The sequence below is a fragment of the Vombatus ursinus genome, unplaced genomic scaffold, assembly GCF_900497805.2.
Source record: "Vombatus ursinus unplaced genomic scaffold, bare-nosed wombat genome assembly UNPS02014945.1, whole genome shotgun sequence".
NCBI classification, from domain to species: Eukaryota; Metazoa; Chordata; class Mammalia; order Diprotodontia; family Vombatidae; genus Vombatus; species Vombatus ursinus.
In genome coordinates, this window is record NW_020954723.1 from 7487990 (window position 1) to 7511724 (window position 23735).

At 37.1% G+C, this 23735-nt stretch overlaps 1 protein-coding gene across 1 annotated transcript in view; it reads left to right on the forward strand.

The window, feature by feature from the left end:
• KCNK10 (potassium two pore domain channel subfamily K member 10) overlaps positions 1 to 23735 on the forward strand; it is a 175780-nt gene that overhangs the window by 141670 nt on the left and 10375 nt on the right. Inside the window, exon 5 of the mRNA XM_027844921.1 lies at positions 17632 to 17818. Coding sequence (XP_027700722.1) covers positions 17632 to 17818 — 187 coding nt within the window. The remainder of the gene's footprint in view (positions 1 to 17631; positions 17819 to 23735) is intronic.

Below are 23735 nucleotides of genomic sequence, written 5' to 3' on the forward strand. Positions count from 1 at the left end.
CAGATACTTATTAGCTGTGTGAACCTGGCAAGTCACTTTTACCACATAACATTTACCCTTGAGCTGATAGTAAGAACAAGATGATGCACAGATTCAAGTTTTCTTTCCTAGTGGCTTTCAGATAATCAATAAGTGAGCATTTATTAAGGACCTATTGGTGGTATGAAGGTAAAAATTCAACGGTCCCTGCCCTCAAGAAGCTTATATTCTATTGATGGAGACGACATGTACACGTAAGAATATACGTGTGTATGTGTGTGTGTCTTATCTATATCTATCTATCCATCTACCTCAGATACAAAATTACAAGATAATTTCTGAGAGAGTGAAAAGCAAGGAGTTAGGGTCAAAGGTTATCAGCATGATCCATAAATTAGGTAGTTGGACTGTGAATAATTAAGAAGCACCGTATCTTTTTTCCTCTACTTTTTGTAATTATTGTAGGAATAAAGATTTAGACCCAGAAGGGATCCCAGGGACCATCTGGCCCAATCCTCTCATGAAAGCCCAGAGAGGTTAAATGATTTGCCAAAGTGTACACAGCGATGATCAGAGATGGGAGTTTTGTCCAGGTCCTCTGAATACAGAGCTTGTTACCTCAAAATGGTGTTAAGACTTTTCAATTCTTTAATTCCTATCCCTGCACAGATAAGACTACTTGCATGTATGATGACAAAATTAATGCCCCTTTCTCCCCCCCTTTTTTTTTTTTTTGCTTTGGAGCATCTGGCATGAGGCACACTCAGCAGAGGGCACACAAGAAACCTACCCACACGTTTGTATTTTTAGCATATATGCATATTTCATTCCTCTTTCTTCTGTGAGATCAATACATTCTAAGAAGGAACTATTTATGCCCTTGGGACTAACCTCCTATATAACAGATGGACTTACTCCTGTCTTACTCATCATATTTGAGCCATTATTGATTCCTTCCATCCAAAAATAAAAGACATGAATAAAGGGGGATTTGGACTTGGGATAAATTACATGGGTCATCAGACCTTGATCATCCACTCTCTGTCTATGGCAAGTTAAAGCTCTGACTTTGAATCATTGCTTACACAGAGAGAAGAGTGAATCAGGCCATGATAGTAATCTAAATTATCATTATAGAAAATAACATTATTACTGTCCAAATCTAGGTAAAATAAATGGGAAATTTTCCCCTTGTATTGATGAAATAATTTGTTTCTTTTTGGCCTTCTGGTCATGTGCTTAGTTGATTTCTGATAACAAAGAACCAAATTTATGTGCTTTTCATTTAATCTATCTTTATATTTCAAATCTAAAACCTTTTTTCTTCCTTTTACTGTCCCTAACCCCAAGTGATTTTTATGGCCAGGATGTTTTCATCTCCCTTCTTCTCAATCTTGCCTATTTTTAGATTAGAAGTAATGATTTAATTATCAAGACTAGAGACAATATTTATAGAATTATAGGATCTAATTGTAGAAGAAAATTTATAGATCATTTAGTCCAACACCTTTATTTTATAGATGAGGAGACTGAGGCCTATGAAAGAGGGGCAATGACTTGACCAGGACCATGAACCTAAATAGAATATCTCAGTTTCCAGCTCAGGTCTTCTGACTTCACAGCTAGAATTTTTGAAGCAGATAGGTGGCACACTGGATATAACACTGAGCCTAGAGTCAGGAAGACCTGAGTTCAAATCTGACCTCAGATGTTTACCTGCTGTGTGACCCTGGGAAAGTCGCTTACAGTCTTTTCATCTCAGTTCCCTCAATTGTAAGTGGCAATAATAATAGCACCTACTTCCCAGGACTATTGTGATGATCAAATAAGATAATACTTGTAAAGTGCTTAGAATAGTGTCTGGTACACAGTAGGTACTTAATAAACACTTGTTTCCTTCTTTCCTTAGGATACAAATATAGAAAGAAAGAAAGGATTGTGCTTTAGAGTGGTGAAATGGAATGAGTACTGGACTTGGAGTCAGAATTGGCTTTGATACTGTCTTTGTTACTTATGAGTAATGTGATTTTGAAAAAAAGTCATTTTTGTTTCCCAGGGCATTAGTTTCCTCAACTATAAAATGAATGAGTTGGGTTATATTATCTCTAAGGATTCTTCCAGCTCCAACTTTGTATGATTCTATGAATATTTTCTTTATCTATTCACAGCAGAGAGCTTAGAGTGTTCCATTGCTTATTGACTGTGTGATCTGGTAAAAGACATTTAACTTTTCTGAGACTTTATTTCCACATATATAAAATGGAGATTAAATGAGATAATGACCAGGTGTGGTTGAGCACCTCTATAATGCCTGCTTCTGGGGAGGATGAGGCTGGTGGATTGCTTGAGTTTTGGAGTTCTGACCTGTAGAAGGGCTAATGCCTATAGGGTATACCATGCATTGTCTGGCACCAGTATGGTCAGCTCTTGGGAGCAGAGGGCCACCAGAGTACCCAAGGAGGAGTGAACTCCAGGTCAGAAAAATGGAGTGAGGTTAAAGCTTCCATGCTGACCAGTATGCACTTCTAGATTCTGCCTAGGCAAGACAGGGAGATTCATTCTAAAAAAAAAAAAAAAAAGGACAGAGAGAAGAGAGGGGAGAGGGAGGAAAGGTGGGGAGGGAGGGAGGAAAGAAGGAAGGGAGAGAGAGACACAGAGAGAGAGAGACAGAGACAGAGACAGAGTGTATGTATGCAAAGCACTCTAAACATAAATCAATATGTGATTATAATTATGAATATATTATTCTCTGTACCTTCATTAAAGTTCTAAGAGGTTTCTAAGTATATTAAAACATTTGTTTTCTTGGATAGTGACATCAGAGAGTCTATAAACTTTGGGTTTCTTTCCACCATGTATGCCATCACTGGTATTTTCAGTGGAATGGTGTCATAGATCTAAGAATTACCTACTTGATTTTCCTGGGGGAAAATAATGATATATCTCAGCTTTTCCCCATGGTGAAAGGATCAGAGTATCATGGATTTTGAGCTGGAAGGGATCTTAGAGGTCATAGAGTAAAATCCCCTCATTTTTTATAGTTAAGGAAATTGAAGCCCAGAGAGATGAAGTCATTTGCCTAACTCCATACAAATAGTAAATGGAAAAGCCAGGATCTATGTAGATGTTGTCATTGCTGCTGCAGATTCTGACCTGGCCATCAAGATTGCAGATGTTGCCTAGTATAGGGCCAGCCCTTTTGTGTACTGCATTTTTGAGGAGGAAATTTTCAGTAGCCTCCATGGGGATTTAACTGCATGACTCCCATTAATATGACTTCAGAGCAAGTATCCCTGCCATGGAGACAGTAAGCAAACAGGCTTTAAAAAGCACTATTAATAGTGTACAGAACTGCAGGTGCTACTTGATTATTCTTTGTGATGTTGAGAAAATGAGAGTAACCAGATCTTTGGATCTTTGCAGTAAACATAATGACGGTGGTGAAAGTCAACCTTTCTCTGAGGCTGTTTCCATTCCTTTTTGAAGAATCATCTTCCGTTCAGCCACATTACCATGGTGATGTGTTTGCATTTCAACAAAACCATAAATTATAGCTCTGAGCGGCCAAAGTAGGTCCTAGAGTTTTTTCCCTCTGTGGCATTATAAAAGGGAGACACTGTATTATAGTAAAAAGAACACTGGCTTTGGAATCAGAAGACCTTAGTTTGAATCCTGGCTCCACCATTTTTAGGTATGTTATTATCAGAAAGCAATTTTAATTTGAACCTTCCTTTCCTTATCTAACTAGGCAGGTAGATCGTGCCATAAGGGCACAGAGCACTGGGCTGGGAATAAGGAAGAGTGATCTTCCTGAGTTCAAATCCAACCTCAGAAACCTAATTAGCTGTGTGACCCTGGGCAAGTCACTTAACCCTGTTTGGCTCAGTTTTCTCATCTGTAAAATGAGCTGGAGAAGGAAATGGCAAAACCACTCCAGTGTCTTTGCCAAGAAAACCCCAAATGGGGTCGTGAAGAATCAGGCATGACTGAACAATAAGAACATTCCTTATCTATAAAAGTGAGATAATAATGCTTTTATATCTTGTGCTTTTTGAGAGACATCTATAGCCATGGCTTATTGGACAAGAAAACAGGCCTCAGAGTGAGGGAGAACTATGTTCAAGTGTGGCTCCTGATGTATATTGGCTCTGAGATTCCAGGCAAGTCATTTAAGTGCCCTAAGTAACTCTCTAAGACAATAAGTTCCAGAACATGGCCTATCTGTAGTGGTAGAAGAAATTCCTCATTGGGAATTCTATGTATCAATGAAATCATAGATCTTATCCCCTAAAACTGTAATACTCACCATAACCTACCTCACAGAGTTGCTATGAAGAATGTAGTGTAATTGAGAGAATGTTGAGTCAGGATGGATGTGGGTTCAAAATCCTACTTCTGACACTAGTTATACGACCATAGGCAAGTCACTTGCCCATTATTAGCTTTAGTCACCTTTAGTCATCTATAAAATAGGGGCTGATAATACCTCCAGGATTTGACCTACACTTGCAGGATTGTTGTGATACTTATTTGAAATAAAATGTTCAAAGTTCTTTTCAAACTTTAAAAGCCCTATTAAATGTCATGTTATTATTATAAATAGTGAAATGATAAAGAAATATGATTTATTATAAATGTGCAATGAGTGCTGACCTGTTCTGCTAATCTTTGACTAATAGAAAGTTAATTAAAATCCTGGTTCTGCCACTTACTATCTGCATGACCTTAATAACTTTGAGCCTCAGTTTCTTCATCTGTAAAATGAAGGGTCTGGATTAGATGATCTCTGAGGTGCCTTCCAGCTCAATACTTCTTATCCTATGTTTCCATGTTTACAATAGGCTATTATTGTAATTAACCCCATTGACATTCTAAGTGCATAGAACCCCCCCCCCCACCACACACACACATCCTGGGCCTGGATCAAACTCTCTTAATATATGATCTATAAGAAATTAAGCAATAAAGGTAGAGGACCAAAAATCATAAACCTAATAAGTTAATAATAATGATTAATCTAAAGTAGCAATGTTGCATAGAAGCAGGAAAACCTAGGTTCAAGTCTGATTTTTTAAAAAAAAATTGGTCTATGTATTTCTCGCTAAAAAGGAAAAAAATAACAAACAAGGACAATATACTAAGGAAGCTTAGATTTGTCATTCAGTCCTAGGATCATAGCTTGGAAAGATGGAAACAACCTTAGACATCATTGAGCTAAATTTTCTTATTTAACATTCAAAAAAACCAAGACCTAAAAATGGTTAAATGATTTGTCCAAGCTCACACAGTAGCATGGTCAGGATTTGAGCCCAGGTTTCATCTAATTCTCAGCCCAGTTCTCTTTCAATGACAAGCCACTTCACTCTGAATTCAGTGAAGATGTAGATTTTTGCAGGATTTCTATTATATTCCTATGTCTTTCATAAGAGATTTCATAGAGCTAATTTCCCCTTTTTTGTTTATATAACATTTTTATTTTCTTGAAAGATTCTGTAAAACATTAAAAATGGAATTTTGACAGCTAAATGAAAATATGTGCTAAGCTCTTCAGAAATACCTACAAATTATCTTTATAAGGTGTGGAGATATAATTATACAAAACCATCTTCATGTAGAGAGAATGAAGGAGAATATATTATAGTTATAGACTTAAGGAGAGGCAGTCTGGTGTAGTATTGTGGATAAAGACCTGACCTTGGAGCCTGAAAGGTCTTTTGTGCTTGAGCAGATAGAGTGCTGGGCTCAGTCAGGAAGACCTGAATTCAAGTCCTAACTCAGATGCATATTGGCTGCATGACCCTGGACAAGTCACCTAACCTCTTAGTGCTCTAATCAACTCTCTTGTTAGTTGCAGAGAAGATGCTCACCTACACTGAAAATGTAAGTTTCTTCACCAGGGAGTTACCTATACCAATGAAATTAAAGGTGTAATGCCTTTCCATAGATTTAGAGCTGGAATGTGTGTTAGAGGCCTTTGACTCCAGTTCTGTCATTTAGGAGATGAGGAAAGTGAGGCTCAGAGGGGTTAAATTACCTGTCTAAAGTCACACAGGTAAGAAGTAGCAGCGGCTAACTCAGGTCCACTGATTCCTCATGCTCTTTCCACTATATCAACTATAGCTATATATATATATCTATGTATTGTAAAAGAGCTCTAGAAAACCAGGTTTTGATCAAACCCATTGGAATTCAAATGGAACTACTTGACTCTGCCTTTAAACCCAAATCACTCTGGTTCTCACTGATTGGCCAATAATAGGTCCCAGCCCGAGCCTCACTTGCTCATTGTTTGGGTTTTGACGGCTCAAAGTGAGTAGAAATAACCACTCTTTCTTTTCTGGCCAGAAACTCTGAATCTCCCCTCCCAGATTCTTTTGTGAAGGCAAACTAGGCTATCCTTTGCATCATTTATTACCCACCCTTTAATTACTGAATGGGTGTTGCCTCAGACAAACTGAGACCTGGGAAAGACCTTAGCTTAAGAAGGCCAAGGTCTTCCACTGTATTTGAGGCTATCTTTAGTCATCATGACCTATGTCTTGCCACTGGACTTAGCTGACTCTGGAGTAGTGAGGCTGATGACTTTGCACAGCTCTGCCTCACTTAAATACAATTCACTTGCAAGTCAAGACATCACCATCCTGATGTCTTAGTCCTTCTCAAGAACAAAGGATGAACAACACAACGACAATCCACTACAGTAACAAGCTAAACAACAATGAATTTCCAAAATGAGAGTTATATCAGAAACTTTATCTATCTGCAATTATAACACTATACACACATATATTTATAAATACATATGTGTATTTTTAAATATAAATATATAAACACATGTGTGTATATGTAAACATATACATACAAACACATTTCTACTCAACTTTTCCTAGAAAAGACAGAAGGAGAAATTTCTTAACCAGTAGAGTTGTTCTCAAATGAAATAAGCTACTTCTTGAAGGTGTGAGTTCCTGTCATCAGACCTGCTTAGAACGATGTACCTGGCAAAGCTGCTTAATCAATACATGATTGATCAGAGACTAGATAACCACTTGTAGGAAATGTTGGAGTGAGGATTGAGTCTTCAGGCTGGGGTGACCTTTAAGGTCTCTTCTAACTCTCTGATTCTGTAGTGTGATTTTATGATAGGACAACATTTCACGGTAAATTGACCAAACATTGTCTTTACCATTCACAGAGCACTCTGTTGGATTGCTGAGGGTGAAGGCAAGCAGTTTAGATACATCACAGCCCCTGACCTTATAGAGATTACACAAAAATATTTTAAACACAAAATGACAGTATTCAGAACTATGATATCGCAAGAGGAAAAATAAACAATAAAAAGCAGTACAATTCAGATTAACTGTAACAACCAATCTTTGTCCTAGAGAACAGATACTTACCTGCATCTTCTCTCACTAGAGAAATAGGGAGCTATAGGTGGAGAGTGTAGTATATACTGATAAACATGGTTGCTACATCAGTTTTGCTTATCTTTGTTATAAGAGAGGATTCAATGTGTGTGGCAGTGGAGTGGGTGACTTTTGGGGGGTCATTTATAGGGAAATGGCTGTTATATAGAAGCAAAAGGCATTCATTTAAAAAATATTTAAGTGCATTAAAAACCTATGAAGTGCTATTTAGGTGAGAGGGGCAGAGGGAAGGTCTTTATCAAGAGACACAGGAAGATCTTCATAGAAGTGGTGGATTTAGGTTGATTTTTTAAAAATAAATTTTTATTGATATCTTTAATTTTTGCATTACCTAAATTTCTTATGTATTCTTCTCTACCTCACCTGTCTCCCAGAGAGCTGTCCTATAGAACAAAGAATTTTTTTTAAGAAAAAGAAGAAGGAAAAAACTATCAAAATCAATCAATACATCAAAAATGTCTGGAAAAATATATATGCATACACATACATACATACATATGTACATACATATATACATACACACATATGTAAAAAATGTTCCACACCCATGGACCTCCTACTTCTGCAAAACATGGAAGTTGGGGTGGGAAGATATCTCCTTATCTCTTCTTTGTGGCGTACTTGTTCTTTCTAATTTTGCAGCATTCACTTTTGATTGTTTTGAGGTTGTTGTTCCTTTCATTTACATTGTTGAAGTCATTGTGTATTCTTTTTATCTTGGCCCTGTTTACTTTATTCAGCATTAGTTCATATAAGACTTTTCATGCTTTTCTGTATTCATTGTATTTTTATGGCTTAGTAATATTCTATTGCATTCATGTTCTACAGTTTTCTTAGCCATTCCCCAGTTGATGGGCATCTACTTTGTTTAGGTATTTTGCTACCACAAAAAGTACTGCTATAAAGGTTTTGTTGTATATGTGGATTTTCTTCTTATCAACCCCTTGGGGCACAACTCTTGAAATGGAATCTCTGGGTCAAAGGGTGTAGATATTTTTGTCACTTTCTATGCATCACTCCAAATTACTTTTTTTTGGATTGAGTGATTAAAGGCTGCATGGAAATTCAACAAACCAAAAATGGGAGCAAAGATATCACGGGCATGGGGAATAGCATAATCTAGAATCATTGAAATAGGAAAGAGTAGGTCATGTTCAAGGGAAAGCAAATATTTCAGGATGCCTGGATGGTAAAGTATATGGTGGTGGGGTAACATAAGATTACAAAGGTGGAGTGGTACCAAAGTGTGGAGGGCCTTGAATGATAAACAAGAAGGATTTGAACTTTACTTGATAAACAACAGGGAGCTACTAAAGATTTTTGAACAGTGGATATATATGACCAAATCAATTCATGAGAAAGATTAACATGGCAGCAGTGTAAATAATAAATGGTGGGGATGGTACAGGAAGAAAGAGGAAATTGGAAGACTTTTCTTAGACAGTTGCTATATGTGTGACCCTGGGCAAGTCACTTAAACTCTGCTTGCTTTATTTTCCTCGATTGTAAAATAGGAATAACAATGACACCCATCTCTCAGGGTACTTGTGAGGACCAAGTCTTCATAAAGCTCTTAACACAGTGCCTGGCAAATAGTAGGTGCTTAATAAATGCTTTTTCCTTCCCATCTTCATTCATTCATAATAATATGTAGTATCTATATAGCCCTTTAAGGTTTGTAAGACACTTTACAAATATCATTTTAATTTGTTCCTCACAACAACCCTGTGAAGTTGTTAAGTTATTATCTCCATTTTACCTTTGAGAAAACTGAGGCAGGCAGAGGTTAAGTGACTTCCTGGGGTCATGCAGCCAGTAAGTATCTGAGGCTAGATTTGAACTCAAATATTCCTGACTGCAAGCCCAGCTCTCTACCAACTATGCCACCTAGTCACCTCTAATTTACTCATTTATTTAACATTTATTAGGTACCCATTCTATATACAGCATTACACTAGGTGCTTAGAAGTTGCAGAGTTTAGATATAGCACAGTCCCTTTCTTCATGAAGTTACATTAAGGGGCTATCGAAATAGCCTAGGGTTCATGACATCGGGAAGAGAGAGGAAGGGATATATATGATGAATGTGACAGAGGTAGAATCTACCTGTAATGAAAATTAATTGGATATCAAAGATGAAGGAGAGGAACGGGTTAAAGAAAACACTAGGGCTTTGAACATATGTGACCGATCAGCAATTCACTTACCCCCTCTGCTTCAGTTTCCTCATCTATAAAATGAGGGGTTTGGTTAGATGTCCCTTAAGACTCCTCCTGGCTCTAAATCTATGATCTATAGAAGGCTGGATGCCTGGTGGTGCTATTGACATAAACAATGAAGTCAGATGAGTGAGAGGCTCCCGGGAAAGATCACAAGGTCAGTTTTGAACACATTCACTTTATATTGTTAGTCCAGGGATGTTTAAGCTTAATCAGATCTTGGTTTTTGAGAAGCTTTCTGCTCCCTGCTCTGGCTGCTAGTAAAGGAAGGTGAATTTGCCTAGCAACATCACTGCATAGAAACAGCAGAGTTCTGCATGTGGTGAGTGAGGTAGAGAGAGTGGGGGTGAGAGGGATGGGTGGTAAGATGAGATGAAAGCTCATGGCCTATCAGAACAGTGCTTTCGTCGGATGCCAATATCTGATGTATCATCTGCAATTCCCTGTAGTTTCAGAAGGATAATGAAAAGCTGGAAGGGGGGGGCAGAGAAAATTAATAGAAGGGCAAATAGAAATGCTTCAGAGATTGTGGGCTGAGATTGTGAATAGGCTCAATTGATACAGACAGAATAATAGAAGAAGAGAGGATGAAAAAGAACCATGGTTTTTCACTGAAAATGAGGGAATTTAAAAAAAAGAGGAGGATGTGTTTATTAAGAGGGTGGCTGGAGAAGGAGCAATGACCCAGACACAAAGGGGTAAAATTCTAGGCTAGATATCAAGAAACATTCCTCAACAGCGGATATTGGTATTGACTCTAGGACTGTCAATATTAGAAAACATATTTAGACAGTGTTACACTGTGGAAATTAAACTATTATAGAGGCAATGTAAACGTGCCACCTGGGTGATACTGAGAATGATTTTTGAGATAAACTTGTTGCTTTATCTTAAAAAATTTTTTTATTAAGCCTGTAACATTCTTAGCAGATCTTTCTGCATTATGGAGGAGAGTAGAAATGTGGATAACTAGAACAGTAGATAATTAAACTAATAATAATAATAATAGCTAGCATTTATATAGCGTTTTATGGTTTGCAAAGTACTTTACCCACGTCATCTCATTTGACCCTCCTTTATTTTGCAGTGCTTATACAAGCAACGGGGCCTCTTTTTGTTCTGTCTTTGCATCTCTGGTGCCTGGTACAATGCCTTTGCCTTGCAAAGGGAGATATTTATGAAAATACATGCCTATCGTATTGGATTGGGTAGTCAATTTGAGAAAAAAATTTTGAAGCACCTGTTAACATGCTAGACAGTGGGGTTGGGAAGATAAAAAAGATGAATAAGACATGATCCTTTCCTTGAAGGAATTTGTGGTCTAGAAATGAAAATAAAATATACCTTCAAGTACTTCTAATACTAGCTATAACTTGAAAGTGAAATAAGAGATTAGGTCACAAGGTCAGGTGGTATTAGAACTGAAAGGTCTCTTAGAGTTTGTCAGATCCAGCAGCCTAATTTTACAGGTGAGGGAGCTGAAGCCCATAAAGTTTAATTGATTTATCCAAAATTCAAAGTGTCATATTAGTTCATATGAGGAATCCAGGACTTACAACTGGGAGAATCTGGAAAGGCATAGAGGAAATTATATTTGATTAGGACCTCAGGCTTGAGTAGAGATTGTACAAGTGGAGCTGAGATGGGTATAAGGTGAACAGAAGTGAGAAAGAAAGCATTCTAGACAGAGGAAACATAGTGAGTAAAGGTAAAGGGGAACAAAAAAACCCCAAAACCATGGGGCATATCTGGGGAACAGAAAATAGCAGTAGTATTTGGAAAGGTAGGTTGGGACCCAGAGCCATAATTAGGATGGAACAACAGGACCGTGCCTCAGGGAAATTAAGAGGGTTAGTACAGTACTTTAAACTCCTGAATTACAGAAACAGCTGAGATTAGTACCCACTTATAAAAAAAACTAGTTAAATTAGAAAGCTATACTTTGCAAGAAATGATGATGGGGATGGGTTAAGAAAAACCTCAGAAGATTTACATGAACTGGTGTAGAGTGAAGGGAGAACTAGGAGAATATTGCATCAATAACAACAGTATTGTAAAGATGATTAACTGTGAAAGACTTAGCTATTTTGATCAATACAATGACCCATGACAATATCAAAGGACTCATGATGGAAAATGCTCTCCAGCTCCAGAGAGAGAGAACCAGTGAATCTCTAAGTGCAGATTGAAACACATTTTTTTTACTTTAATTTTTCTTGCTTTTTTAAGAACATGGCTAATATGGAAATATGCTTTGCATGAGTTTACAGGTATGATGAGTATCACATTGATTTCCTTCTCAGTGGGTGGAGGAGGGGCTGAAAGGAGGGAGATAATTTGGAACTCAAAAATTTAAAAAATGAATGTTTTAAAAATAATACTACTACCAAGTCTATTTCCCAAAATGATCAGGAGCAAAAGGAAAAGAACTTTTATGTTCTAAAATATTTATAGCAGCTCTCTTTGTGGTGGCAAAGAACTGGAAATTATGGGCATGCCCATCAATTGAAGAATGGCTGAACAAGTTGTGGTATGTGATTATGATGGAACACTACTGTGCTATAAAAAATAATGAGCTCCATGATCTTAGAAAAAATGGATAGACTTGCATGAAATAATGAAGAGCAAAATGAGCAGAACCAGGAGAACATTGTATACAGTAACAACAATGTTGTTCATGAATTATTTTGAATGACTAAGTCATTTTGACTATTATACATACCCAAATTAATTACAAAGGACGTATGAAGGAAGATGCTATCTACATCCAGAGAAAGAACTGATAAATAGAAGTATGTATAGAATGCTTTTACACATATATACATATTTGTGCCTAATGGTAATCTCCAGGGCGGGGGGAAGGAGGAGGGAAAAAAAGAAAATTACATGGCAACTTTATTATGTATATAAAAGAAATAGCAAGTTGTACATAATAGATTTGCAGTTTCATGTGTATGCATCTTTTTTTTCCTATTCTGCTTGCTATATTATGGAAATGCTTGTTCTATTAAATTCAGAATAAAATAATTTAAAAAAAGAATGTTTAAAAAAACTAAATAAATAAATAAATAAATAAAACAAAAAAAAAAAAAATAGAAAGCTCTCAGCTTCCTCACCCTGGCACCTTTGTCTTAGCTCCTTCCTGGACTGCCCCATTCTGCCCCTCCCCAGCAGTGATCTTTTGCAACCCAGGACCAGTAAGTAACCCAAGGTTTCCATCTGTTCCACCCCGTTCCATGAAGCCTTGTGGCCTAGCGTTACTTTCCTATACCTTCTTCTACTAAATTTATCTTAAAAATTGATTGGAGGGAACATTTTATCCTGGTTAACCCAAGTATAATTTGAGCTCCTAGCCCTGGGCATAAAAATGATTAGTTACGGTTCTGCTGGGACAAAAAAACAGAAAGACCTTGAATGTCAGTTCGAGAAGTTTGGACTTTGTTCAATAGGTTATGGAAAGGTTTTGAAAATTTTGAAGTGGGAGGAGGGGGTAATATAATTAGAGCTATATTTTAGGGAAATTAATTTGATGACTCTGAAGGATAGATTAGAAGGAAGAAAATCTAGATTCATGGAAAATAATTAGGAAGCTATTAGCTGAAATGAAAAAAGGGCCTGAATTAGGATGGCCATACAAACATCTTTGCAGGTATTACCAATAGAAATATGTAGCGTATATAAGAGATTTAACTTCATTAAGTCCTTAAAATATGCTATTACTCAAACTTTCCTGGATAGACATCATTTGAACTAACCATTGTTGGTTTAGAATTTTGCTGGATGTTAGGGAGAAAACAAAATAGTGATGATAACATTTTGCTGCATAGTGAAAAGACCAAACTCAGAATTAGGAGACCTGAGTTTGAGCCTTGGCTATGACATTTACTAGCTGTGTGCTATGAGGATGAGTTCTCTAATCTTTCTAAGCCTCAGTTTCCTTATCTGTAGAGTTGAGATAATAAAACTTGCACTATCAGTGTATAAGGGAAGCACTATGCAAATATGAGCTATTAGTCCTCAGCAGATAATCTACTACAAAATGGAAAATTGAGAGTATACATGTATCTTAATCCTTGTTACAATTCCCACCTCCCCCCCCAAGTTTTGCCCGGTAGTCTTCTTTTCTATTGTCCTGATGAGTTTTGGGAATAGTGTTAGCTTCCTATGTACTTTCAGCTCTCATTTGCAAGCCTCAACTTCATTTGGATTTTGATTGCATTCAGGTCCTAATTTATTACTTAACAAGTGTCTCCCAAATACCTAATTAATTTTAATTTCATTATGTGTTTGAAGATGATTTATAGAGAAAAATAGGATGATGTTCCCATTGCTAATAATTAGAGTTCACTTAGCAAATAAAACACTGTGGTTTTACTATGATGAAGTCTCTGGCTAGAGGTTTTTTTTTTTAAGGTCAAATAAAGGAGTACCATGTTTCTAAGCAGACTCAGCACCCTTTCTTAAAATAATTCATGACCTGGGGAAAATATTCTCCTGTGTTTACCATGTCTTTTACGCCTTACCATATTTCATAGAATGGTGTAGTGCAGGGGTGGGGAACCATTGGCGTTGAGGCCACATGTGGCCTTCTAGGTCCTTGGGTGCAGCCTTTTGACTGAATCCAAGTTTTACAGAACAAATCCTTTCATTAAAGGGATTTGTTCTGTGGAGTTTGGATTCAGTCAAAGGGCCACACTTGAGGACCTAGAGTGCCATATGGGCCTCCAGACCTCAGATTCCCCACTGCTGGTCTAGTGAGATGAGCACTGGACTTGAAATCACAAGGCCTGGGCTCAAATCTTGGCTCTTCCTTGTTGCATGATTTGGGGCACATTGCTTTATTTCTCTGGGCCTTATTTTTTCTAATTTGTGTAATAGGGAGAACTGCAACTTGGAATATTTTTACCTGGGGCAAAAAGAGTTGAGTAGGCAAAAAGTTGGGAGGAAAGGGGGGGCATCTGTGGGTGGCATCATTGCAAAGGAAAGTTGTAATAGCAAGGGAAGAAAGTTCAAGCATTAACATCCTCTCCCCATGAGGATGAGGTGTAAGGCAAGCCCTCAGAGGGCAATTGGTACCCTGGATGGGGTCGGGTGGGAAATGGTCTTAAGCATAGTTGCATTATGTTGGTGAGGGCCAGTGGAGTTTTTGTTGTTGTTTAGTTACAGTAGTATAGGACCCAGTATAGGATTGGTGGTCCTTGGGGGTGGGGAGCACAGCCCCATTCCCTCCACCTTTTGAGTCCAGGAGCAAAGTCCTATTTATCTCATACTGGTTACAGCTTTTAGAAATGGGGATAATAGTCCTTTTTTTTACTTACATATAGGATTGCTGTGAGGTTCAAATGAAATGTAAAACCCCTATGGAAACATTGATGCACCATGCAAAAATAAGGTACTATTATTTCTGGTAATCATTGTTTCCCCCCCAAAAATTTTAAATTTACAATAACAATGCCATGTTAAATTTCTAAGTGGGTTTGTGTTTATTTTATTTTATTTTAGCTCTCGTTATAGGGTAGCTAGGTGGCACAGGGGATAGAGCACTGAACCTGGAATCAGGAAAACCCAAGTTCAGATCTAGCTGTGTGGTCCTGGGCAAGTCACTTAACCCTCTTTGCCTCAATTTCCTCATCTATAAAATGAGCTGGAGAAGGAAATGGTCAACTGCTCTAGTATCTTTGCCAAGAAAAGCCCAAATGGGTTCACAAAGAGTCAGGCCCATCTGAAACGACTGGACAACAACCGTGACAGATTCTTTGTGATAAATTATTTGCCCTGGACCTTAATAAATGTGGAATACTTCATACACATCTCCTTTTTTAATGGAGATGAACAATATTTCTTTTTTTCTTCTTCTATAAACATCATTTTAGGGATGTAGATCAAGGAATTGAAGAATTAGCAGGACTGGTATGGGTCAAACACACAGACATTCTGCTATTCTCATCTACTGATTGAAAATATTCATCTTTATTGCAATGTTGAATATATCTAGGGAAAGGATAACTTATAATTCCAGTCATGTAAAATAAAATGCTTTTGTGAAATGGGTACAGAAAATTCTTTAAAACTCATTTTTAAATAAATCTTTTCATTGTAAAAATATTAGGAAGACTTCTTTGTTAGGAATAAGGGAAAAGGGAAAGAAAGAAGAAAGGGAGATTTTAGAAAATCAATTCCTAGTACTTTATGCTGCTGAAATATAATCCTCTCAGCAAGAATTTTGATGGATGAACTATTTGGTTGCTCTTAGAATCATAAAACACCTTTCTTGTGCATTTCTGCAAAGGGTTAGTGAGTTTGGTCAAATGGGAATAATCTTATCTGGACAGGCATTTCTTTAAGTTTTTCCTTCCAATAGAATCATAGAAAATTTCTTGAAAGAATATTGGAAATCACCTAATCCAACTCTCTCATTTCATTTTATCTTATTTTTCCACTTCAAATTTCAAGTCACTATTTTTTTACTTTGTTTTTTAAAATGTATTTTCTTATGTATTTTGACTATATGTCATTTTCTACACCAACCTTCTTCAGAGTCAACCCTTCCTTGTAACAAAGCAAAGCTATTCAAAACAGAGACCATGTTTGACAATACACCTAACATTTTATGCTGTTAGTCCTCCACCTCTCTGCCTTGAGGGTTAACTTATGGTTGGGGTCACCGAGATAATTTGTATTAGAGATGGGACTTGACTCAGGCCTGTCTCTTGAGACTGGCTCTATCTACTACACAATGCTGCCTCTTTCTGTGTATATTTTAACTAGCAGTAACACTCATGAACCATTTCAGTGAATTCTCTTTCAATAAAATTAAAGTTAAAGTGAAAATGTCAGTGATGGCATGAGAAAATATATACACACATGATTGGTAAGTGCCTGAATCCAAGGTAGTTGATATGCCCCATTTGTTTCATTAATATTGGCAGCACCTAAACCTGGCCTGATTTCTCAAAAGTAACCCATTAGTCCCAAAGGAGATCTAGTATGGATGGATCAGTATAAATATATCACCATAGTATTTTTAAAAAAACCTAAAATGTATGTTTTTATCACCTTTTAATATCCTGATTTCCATAATTGCTTAGTGCTTCTCCTGCAAAATGACCTTGTTTTTATCTACCTATATATAATATGTATATATATATATATACACATATATATATAAGTATATATTGTCTCCCCAATAGAATGCACACTCCTTAAAGGCAAGTCATTTCATTTTTGTCTTTTATCTCTAGCCCCTAACATAAGTACCTGGTCCATAGAAGGTGCTTAATAAATGCTACTTGTTTACTATCAATGATGGATTGATTTTTACAAAAAGAACACAGAAATACATAGCATGTGTGTGCACATGCATGCACACTTTTTTGGGAATTTTTCTAGTCAAAGGAAGATTTTTAGGAAATGTTGAAACTTAGATTAGAGAGACCCTGGAGAGGAGAAGAATTGAGGGGAAAATTAGGTACTTATTCACTATTTTCAGATACTTGAAAAGTTGTTGTGACAATGGATTCTAGGGGTGGAGAACCTGTGGCCCGGAGGCCACCTGTGGCCCTCTAGGTCCTCAAGTGTGGCCCTTAATCTAGAGGGCCGAATGTGGCCTTGAGGCCATAGGTTCCTCACCCCTGGATTAGACTTGCACTGCATGGCATTCAGGGGACTAATTGATAGTAGATATTGGCATGACCAAAAAGAGTTTTCTAATAATTAGAGCCGGGAACAAATGGAATGGGCTTCCTTGTGAGTATTCCATCACTTGAAAGGAGTAGCTAAATAAAGATTAATCAGAGACACTGGAGAGAGTATTAATATATTGGATAAGGGTTGGGTTGAATGGATTCTAATATCTCTTTCAACTCTTGAATTATCTGATTCTAAGGAAGGGAAGCAGTTGTGGGGTGGTTCAGGGTATTTACAAGACATGATCTATCTCTGACTTCTAAATCAAGGATGATGAAAGTGATTTACCCTCTTCTCTTCTTTCCTTCTTCTAGAAAAAGCAAGTGAGTCAGACGAAGATCCGGGTGATCTCAACCATATTATTCATCTTGGCAGGCTGCATTGTATTTGTAACAATTCCTGCGGTCATTTTTAAGTACATTGAGGGATGGACAGCCTTGGAATCCATATACTTTGTGGTTGTCACATTGACCACTGTTGGCTTTGGTGATTATGTGGCAGGTAAGAAGTCTAGGATCCAAGTGGGCTTGCCTCTGTGTGTGTGTGTATATGTGTGTGCAGACACATATGTATTAAAGGGAAGGAATGGAAATATCTCTGTTAATAAGGTTTTTCCAGCCTGTCTGTTGAAATAACAATCTTGAGAGTAACAATGAAAATTGCTCAGAATATCATGCTTATGTGTGGCTAGCAATAAAAGTGGCATACTGGGGCAAAATCTGATTTAAAATCCATAGGCTTGCATGATGCAAAAAGTACCAAGTCCTTGCAGTAGAAAGGAGGTAAGCTTTGTACATCTGTAAAGCTTATTTCTCTTATGATTGTATGAATTATGTATGAGTGAAATGAATTTCCTTCCAAACACTAAATTCTCAACTCTATCAGTACACTGTAGACCAATACCACCAATAAATATTGATTTAAATTCACAATTACAAAGACTATAGCAATTTATCCCAAAATTTTTTCACTATGATTAAGTTGGAATTATATCAAGGTTACAAGGATGGCCCAACATCTGGAAAACAATTCTTCTTGGAATTCATTATTTTAGTAAGTCATATTAAGTCAGAAACACCTGAAAGCACATAATTATATCAAGTAATACAGAAAAAGACAAATATACATTGGCAAAATACAGTATTCACTTATGCTAAAACTCTTCCCTGCCCCCCTCCAAAGCATAGGCACAGAAGAGCCACTTTTTCATTTGGTAAAAGCTATACATTGAAAACTAAAAACTACCATAATTTGCAATAGGGAAACCTTAAAAGATTTCTCCATAAAAATAGGTGGTAAAGTAAGGATGTCTCCTTTCTCCATTGATATTGAATAGGCTAGAGATAGCAATTTAAAGGCTAGAGTTAGCAATAGACAAAAAAAGAATGAAAGGCAAAAATAGAGACAAAAAGTAGACAAAACTATGCCTATTTGGTAATGATATTATGGTTTACTTAGAAAACTCCAGAGAATCAGCAAATAAATCAATTTTAATAACTTAGATAATAGTTTCAGGAAAATAGCAGAAAACAAAATAAACTAAAAAGTTAATAGAATTTCTATATGGCAATAACAAATCTAGGATAAAATATTAGAAAGAGAAAGTCCCATTCAATATAGATAGATGTTTTTGTACTTCTTGAATCAATTAACAGTGGCCTTCATTTTCTACGCTAATAGCTAACACAATATACTAAAGATATTTTCTTACAGGATGGATTGCAATGGATCATTAGACTTCTGGGCTGGTTTTAGCAGCTCCCTGTTATTGTTAACAAACATCTGAGGCTTTCTTTGACCCAGCTCATAGATTTCTGAGGACTATTTGGCATTAAGTGTCATAGCAAGAAATTATTACAATTGAAGATGCATTTGTGGTGGGCAAGACAGCAATAATCCTCATAATCAAATACTGTTAAGAGGACCAGTTAAAAGAGATTAAAAAAAAAAGATCACCATCAGGTATACATTGGGGGCAGTGCAATGGTGAGGGTGGGATGGGGTGGAAGTGGGGTTGATAACAAAGTGGAATTTAACTTCTTTTCTTTACATTCTTCCCTAAATGTCATTAGAAGATAATTATGGGAGGATGAGTCCTACTTCCTTCTGTTTTCAGTTTCATCCCATAGGGGTCATTTCCAGTTAGCAGGTTAACTAATTTCATACTATAAAATGAAACTTTTCAGCATTAACATAGCCATAATTTAAATATTTATTTTATTTGGTCAAATGTTGTTTTTTACTGTTCTTACTGTTCTTTGGCTAAACATTGGGCAGAAAATTCAAAGATTGCATCTCTACCCTATTTTGACTGTATGTACCAATTTCTATATATGTTGTCTCCTTCATTAGAACATAAACTTCTTAAGGACAGGGACATTTAAAAATTTTTTTCTTTGTATCTTAGAACTTAGCATAGTGGCTGGCACATAGTAGGTGCTTAATAAATACTTGTTGCTTGCTTGTGAATGACCCCAGGAAAGATTTGGCTTCTCCATAGAGTGTAGAAAACTCAGTGATAGATGATCTGTCCTATGGAAAGCTGTTCAGAGGGAATTATAGAAAGGCTTCCATAGGCCAGACAACGAATAATGGCACTATTGCCTGCTTTTTAATTGCCTGACCCAGAGGACCCACCAGGGAAGTCTACTTTGTTGTTACTCCCATTGAGTTGCATGGAGCTTCAGGCCACTCTGCATAAATAACAGTCTTTCACCCTAATTGCCTAGGTCTATCACTAAAAATTAAAAAGCTGAGGTGATTAATGCTAAAACATTCAACATCCAAACTGGTATCTGGCCCTTTGGGCATTCTTTCCTTTCAGGTAGCCAGGTTAAGTGTCCATTTGAAAGCATCCACTTAGAAAAACACTGGTTTCATTTGAATAGACCAGGATGCCTATAGACAGTAGAAAGCTAGGGGTGGAGTGAGTAGAAAATAAGCATGGGATAATAAGAAAAAACCTTGTGAATGTTCCAGTCTGATTTCAATTACTAGAAATGTAGGTCTGATTTCATAATTATAAATATTTGTAACTAGGAAAAAAAATCAATGTCTCTGACAAAAGTGAAATGCACCTATTTAACATTCTTTTGAATTTATAATGGTTCCACAAATGTATTGAAGTAGTGGAAAGCATAACTTGCTTGAGATTGGGCTCTAAAGAGGGGTCCTTGTAACAGTCTCGTCTTTAGATTCCAAGCAGCAGAACCCTAGAGGATGGTTCTAACTACAATTTTCTGGAACATCAGTAACTTGCAGCCAATTTATATGGTAGCAAAAACATCATTAGTTGATGGTTTGGACCAATATTTATGGTTGGAATAATTCTAGAATGACTGTTCTGCCGAGAATATAGGTACATGTTAGAGGTGCCTTCTTGTCTTAAAACTTTTTATGAGTCGCTGACAAAAGAAAAATGAATTAATCAGTCAGCTACTAGTCAACAAGTATCTATTAAGCATTTACTATATACCAGGCATTGTGCTGGGGATACGAATAAAGGTAAACTTACTCTTGGAACTTCAATCACATCCTTTTAGAAAATCATTTGTATAGTGGTACTGTGAAAATTTTCCCCTTATCCATCACTGTCCTTAAACACATCTACCTTAACTGTTTTCCTTCCTGTATTTATATTATCCAATACCATATATCTATACCAGTGGCAACAATGTTACAATGGAAAAAATGTTGGCTCTAGAATCAGTGGGACTGGGTCTAAATGCTCTCTCTGATGATTAGTGATCTTGGGCAAGTTACTTAAATTCCCTTGTCCTCAGTTTCCTCTTCAGTAAAGGGAGTAGGCTTCTAATAGTCCTTTTAGTCCTACGTCTTTGATTCTTTAACCAAGGTGACCTATATTTAAACATGCTTAGTTTTCACTATAACTACAAATGAACATTTTAAAAATGTAAAAAAAAAATCCTTCCTCCGCTGAAATTCATGATCTTCAAATAGACAAGTAGGCAACAAGCATTTATTAAGTGCTTACTGTGTATAGGTGGGCTGACACAGATGTGGTAACTTATGCTGCTTTAGTGACCCTTTCTTAAGGATGATTATTTCAAAGATAAGATTTTTTTTTTTAATTCTCTGAGGGTTCCTTACATGGCTAAAAGTCTCTGGGGTCTGATCTAAGCTGGTGAAAATGACACTGATTATAGTAAGATAATGTATATAAAGTACTTTACAATCCTCAAAGCACTATCTACATGCTAACTATTATAAGGAACATATTTCCTTTGTGCTCTGAAAGTTTGCAATGATTGAGGTTGACTTTAGGTCCTCCTGTTGGCTCTAAATAGACAAAGACCACTTTTGCTTTCAGGGTCCATTGAAAAGCTCTTGCAGACTTATCAGAGCAAACATATGGCTGATAAAGACTGGATTTTAATTATTGCTAATTTATATTAATACTACAAGTGCACCAGGAAACCAGGCAACATCACTTAAAAATAAAAACCTAGCAGGTGCTTGATCATCTGCCTGCTTTGGCCTAGAAGTAGTTCTACTAGGCTTCTCCACAGCTAAGCTGTATCAGGAAGATGACTTTTGCTAACTGAGCTGAATAGAATTAGTTGCTGGTTGATTTTGTTATTGGCTGAATTTATCCCCAGCAGAGCTGTGCTGCTGTTACACCATCTTGCCCCCTGATTTTGAGGGGACGCTGCTCTGCAGGGTTCTAGAGGACAGGTACACAATGAAAATGGTCACGAATTGCATTATTCTCTAGCACACCCTAGTGGCCTTCATTATTGGGTAAATGGCCTGCAGAAGTCAATGTTTATCTTCAGGGTGGGATGGTTCCAAAGAGAAGTATCCTAGAAAGGCGATGGTGTACAGGAATCTGAATTACTCACTGGGGCAAGTGCTTCTGGAATTAGTCCTTGAGGAGCCTTGTGGGAAGTGGAAAAGGTGATGAAATGAATTGTGGGGGCTTGCTCTTTGCTTGTTCTGGCTCTTGGCTGGGATGCTTGGATTTGTAATTTTTAGAAAGTTGATAGCAGTTATAGAATCATTTCCCAGTACAAATTGAAGCATCAATCAGTCAATCATTTGTTAAGCACCTACTATGTGCCAGACATATTGCTAAGCCCTTTGAGAATAATCTCATTTGATCTTCATAACAACCCTGGGAGGTAGGTGCAATTATTGTTATTATTCCCATTTTACTGCTAAGGAAACTGAAGCAAATAGAAATTAAGTGGCTTGATGAGGATCATACAATTAGTAAGTATCTAAGGCTAGATTTGAACCTACGTCTTTCTGATTTCAGGACCAGAGCTCTTTCCACTTTGCTCAGTGGACATGGGACAGCCACTTAACCTCTCAATGCCCCAGGCAACTCTCTAAGACAAAAATGCAAGGAAGTTCCCTACACAGATAAAGTCACTGACTGGACCCTTGTCCCTATCCCCTTCTCTACTCATTTTACCTCTATCTAAACTCCTCACGCCTTAAAATGGTGTAGTGGATAGACAGTTGATCTCAAAGCCAGGAAGACCTGGTTCAACTCTTGTTCCTGACGTATAATGGCTGGGTGACCCTGATTAAGTCATTTAACTCCTCAGTGCTCTCGACAATTCTCAAAGGCTCTAAGTTACAGAGCAAGTGCTAACTTGCATTGGTAAAGGGAGTTTTCTCACCAGGGAGTTCCCTCCCTATACCAGTAAAATCACAGGTTTAATCTCTATCTGTGTCAATATGAGTTTAATGACGCTAGATGTGGTCAGACCCTTGGGGATTTTTAAATTACAACATATGATGGAAATCATAATTATGTAGCTTACAATAAAGGCACTCTACAATTACCCACATATGCCATCCCAGAAATGATCATTTCTCTACTTCTCTGTGATGAATAATGATGTCTTCAGCAAGAGGAGTAAAGATGGCTGACTTATTTATTTTAAAATCCTTCAATCCAGTGCTCAATTTTCATGATTCATAAGTTGTATGAATAATTCAGAATTAAAATTTCAAATTCTGATCATATTACTCGTCTGCACAAGAAGCTCTACTGGTCCTTTTGTGCCTCTAGGATACAACGCAAGCTCCTTTGCCTGACCTTCCAAACTCCTCACAATATGGCTCCAGCCTATTTCCAGACTTATTATACATTACTCTCCTTCATGAATTCTTTAGTCCCATCAAACTGGCTTACTCACTGCCCACTATACGCAGGGCACAGTAGACAGAACATTGGACCTGCAGTCAGGCAGACCTGAGTTTCAATCCAGCCTCAGACACTGACCTTTGCTCATGAGACCCTGGTCAAATCATGTAACCTCTCTCTGCCTCGAAGAAAGTGCTAGTGATGTAGAGTCATGAAGCTTCTGTGTAGTTTATACATCTTTGGCTTGGCTTTTCCTTATTCTTGATGCATATTCTTGACTATATATTGCTAATCATCCTC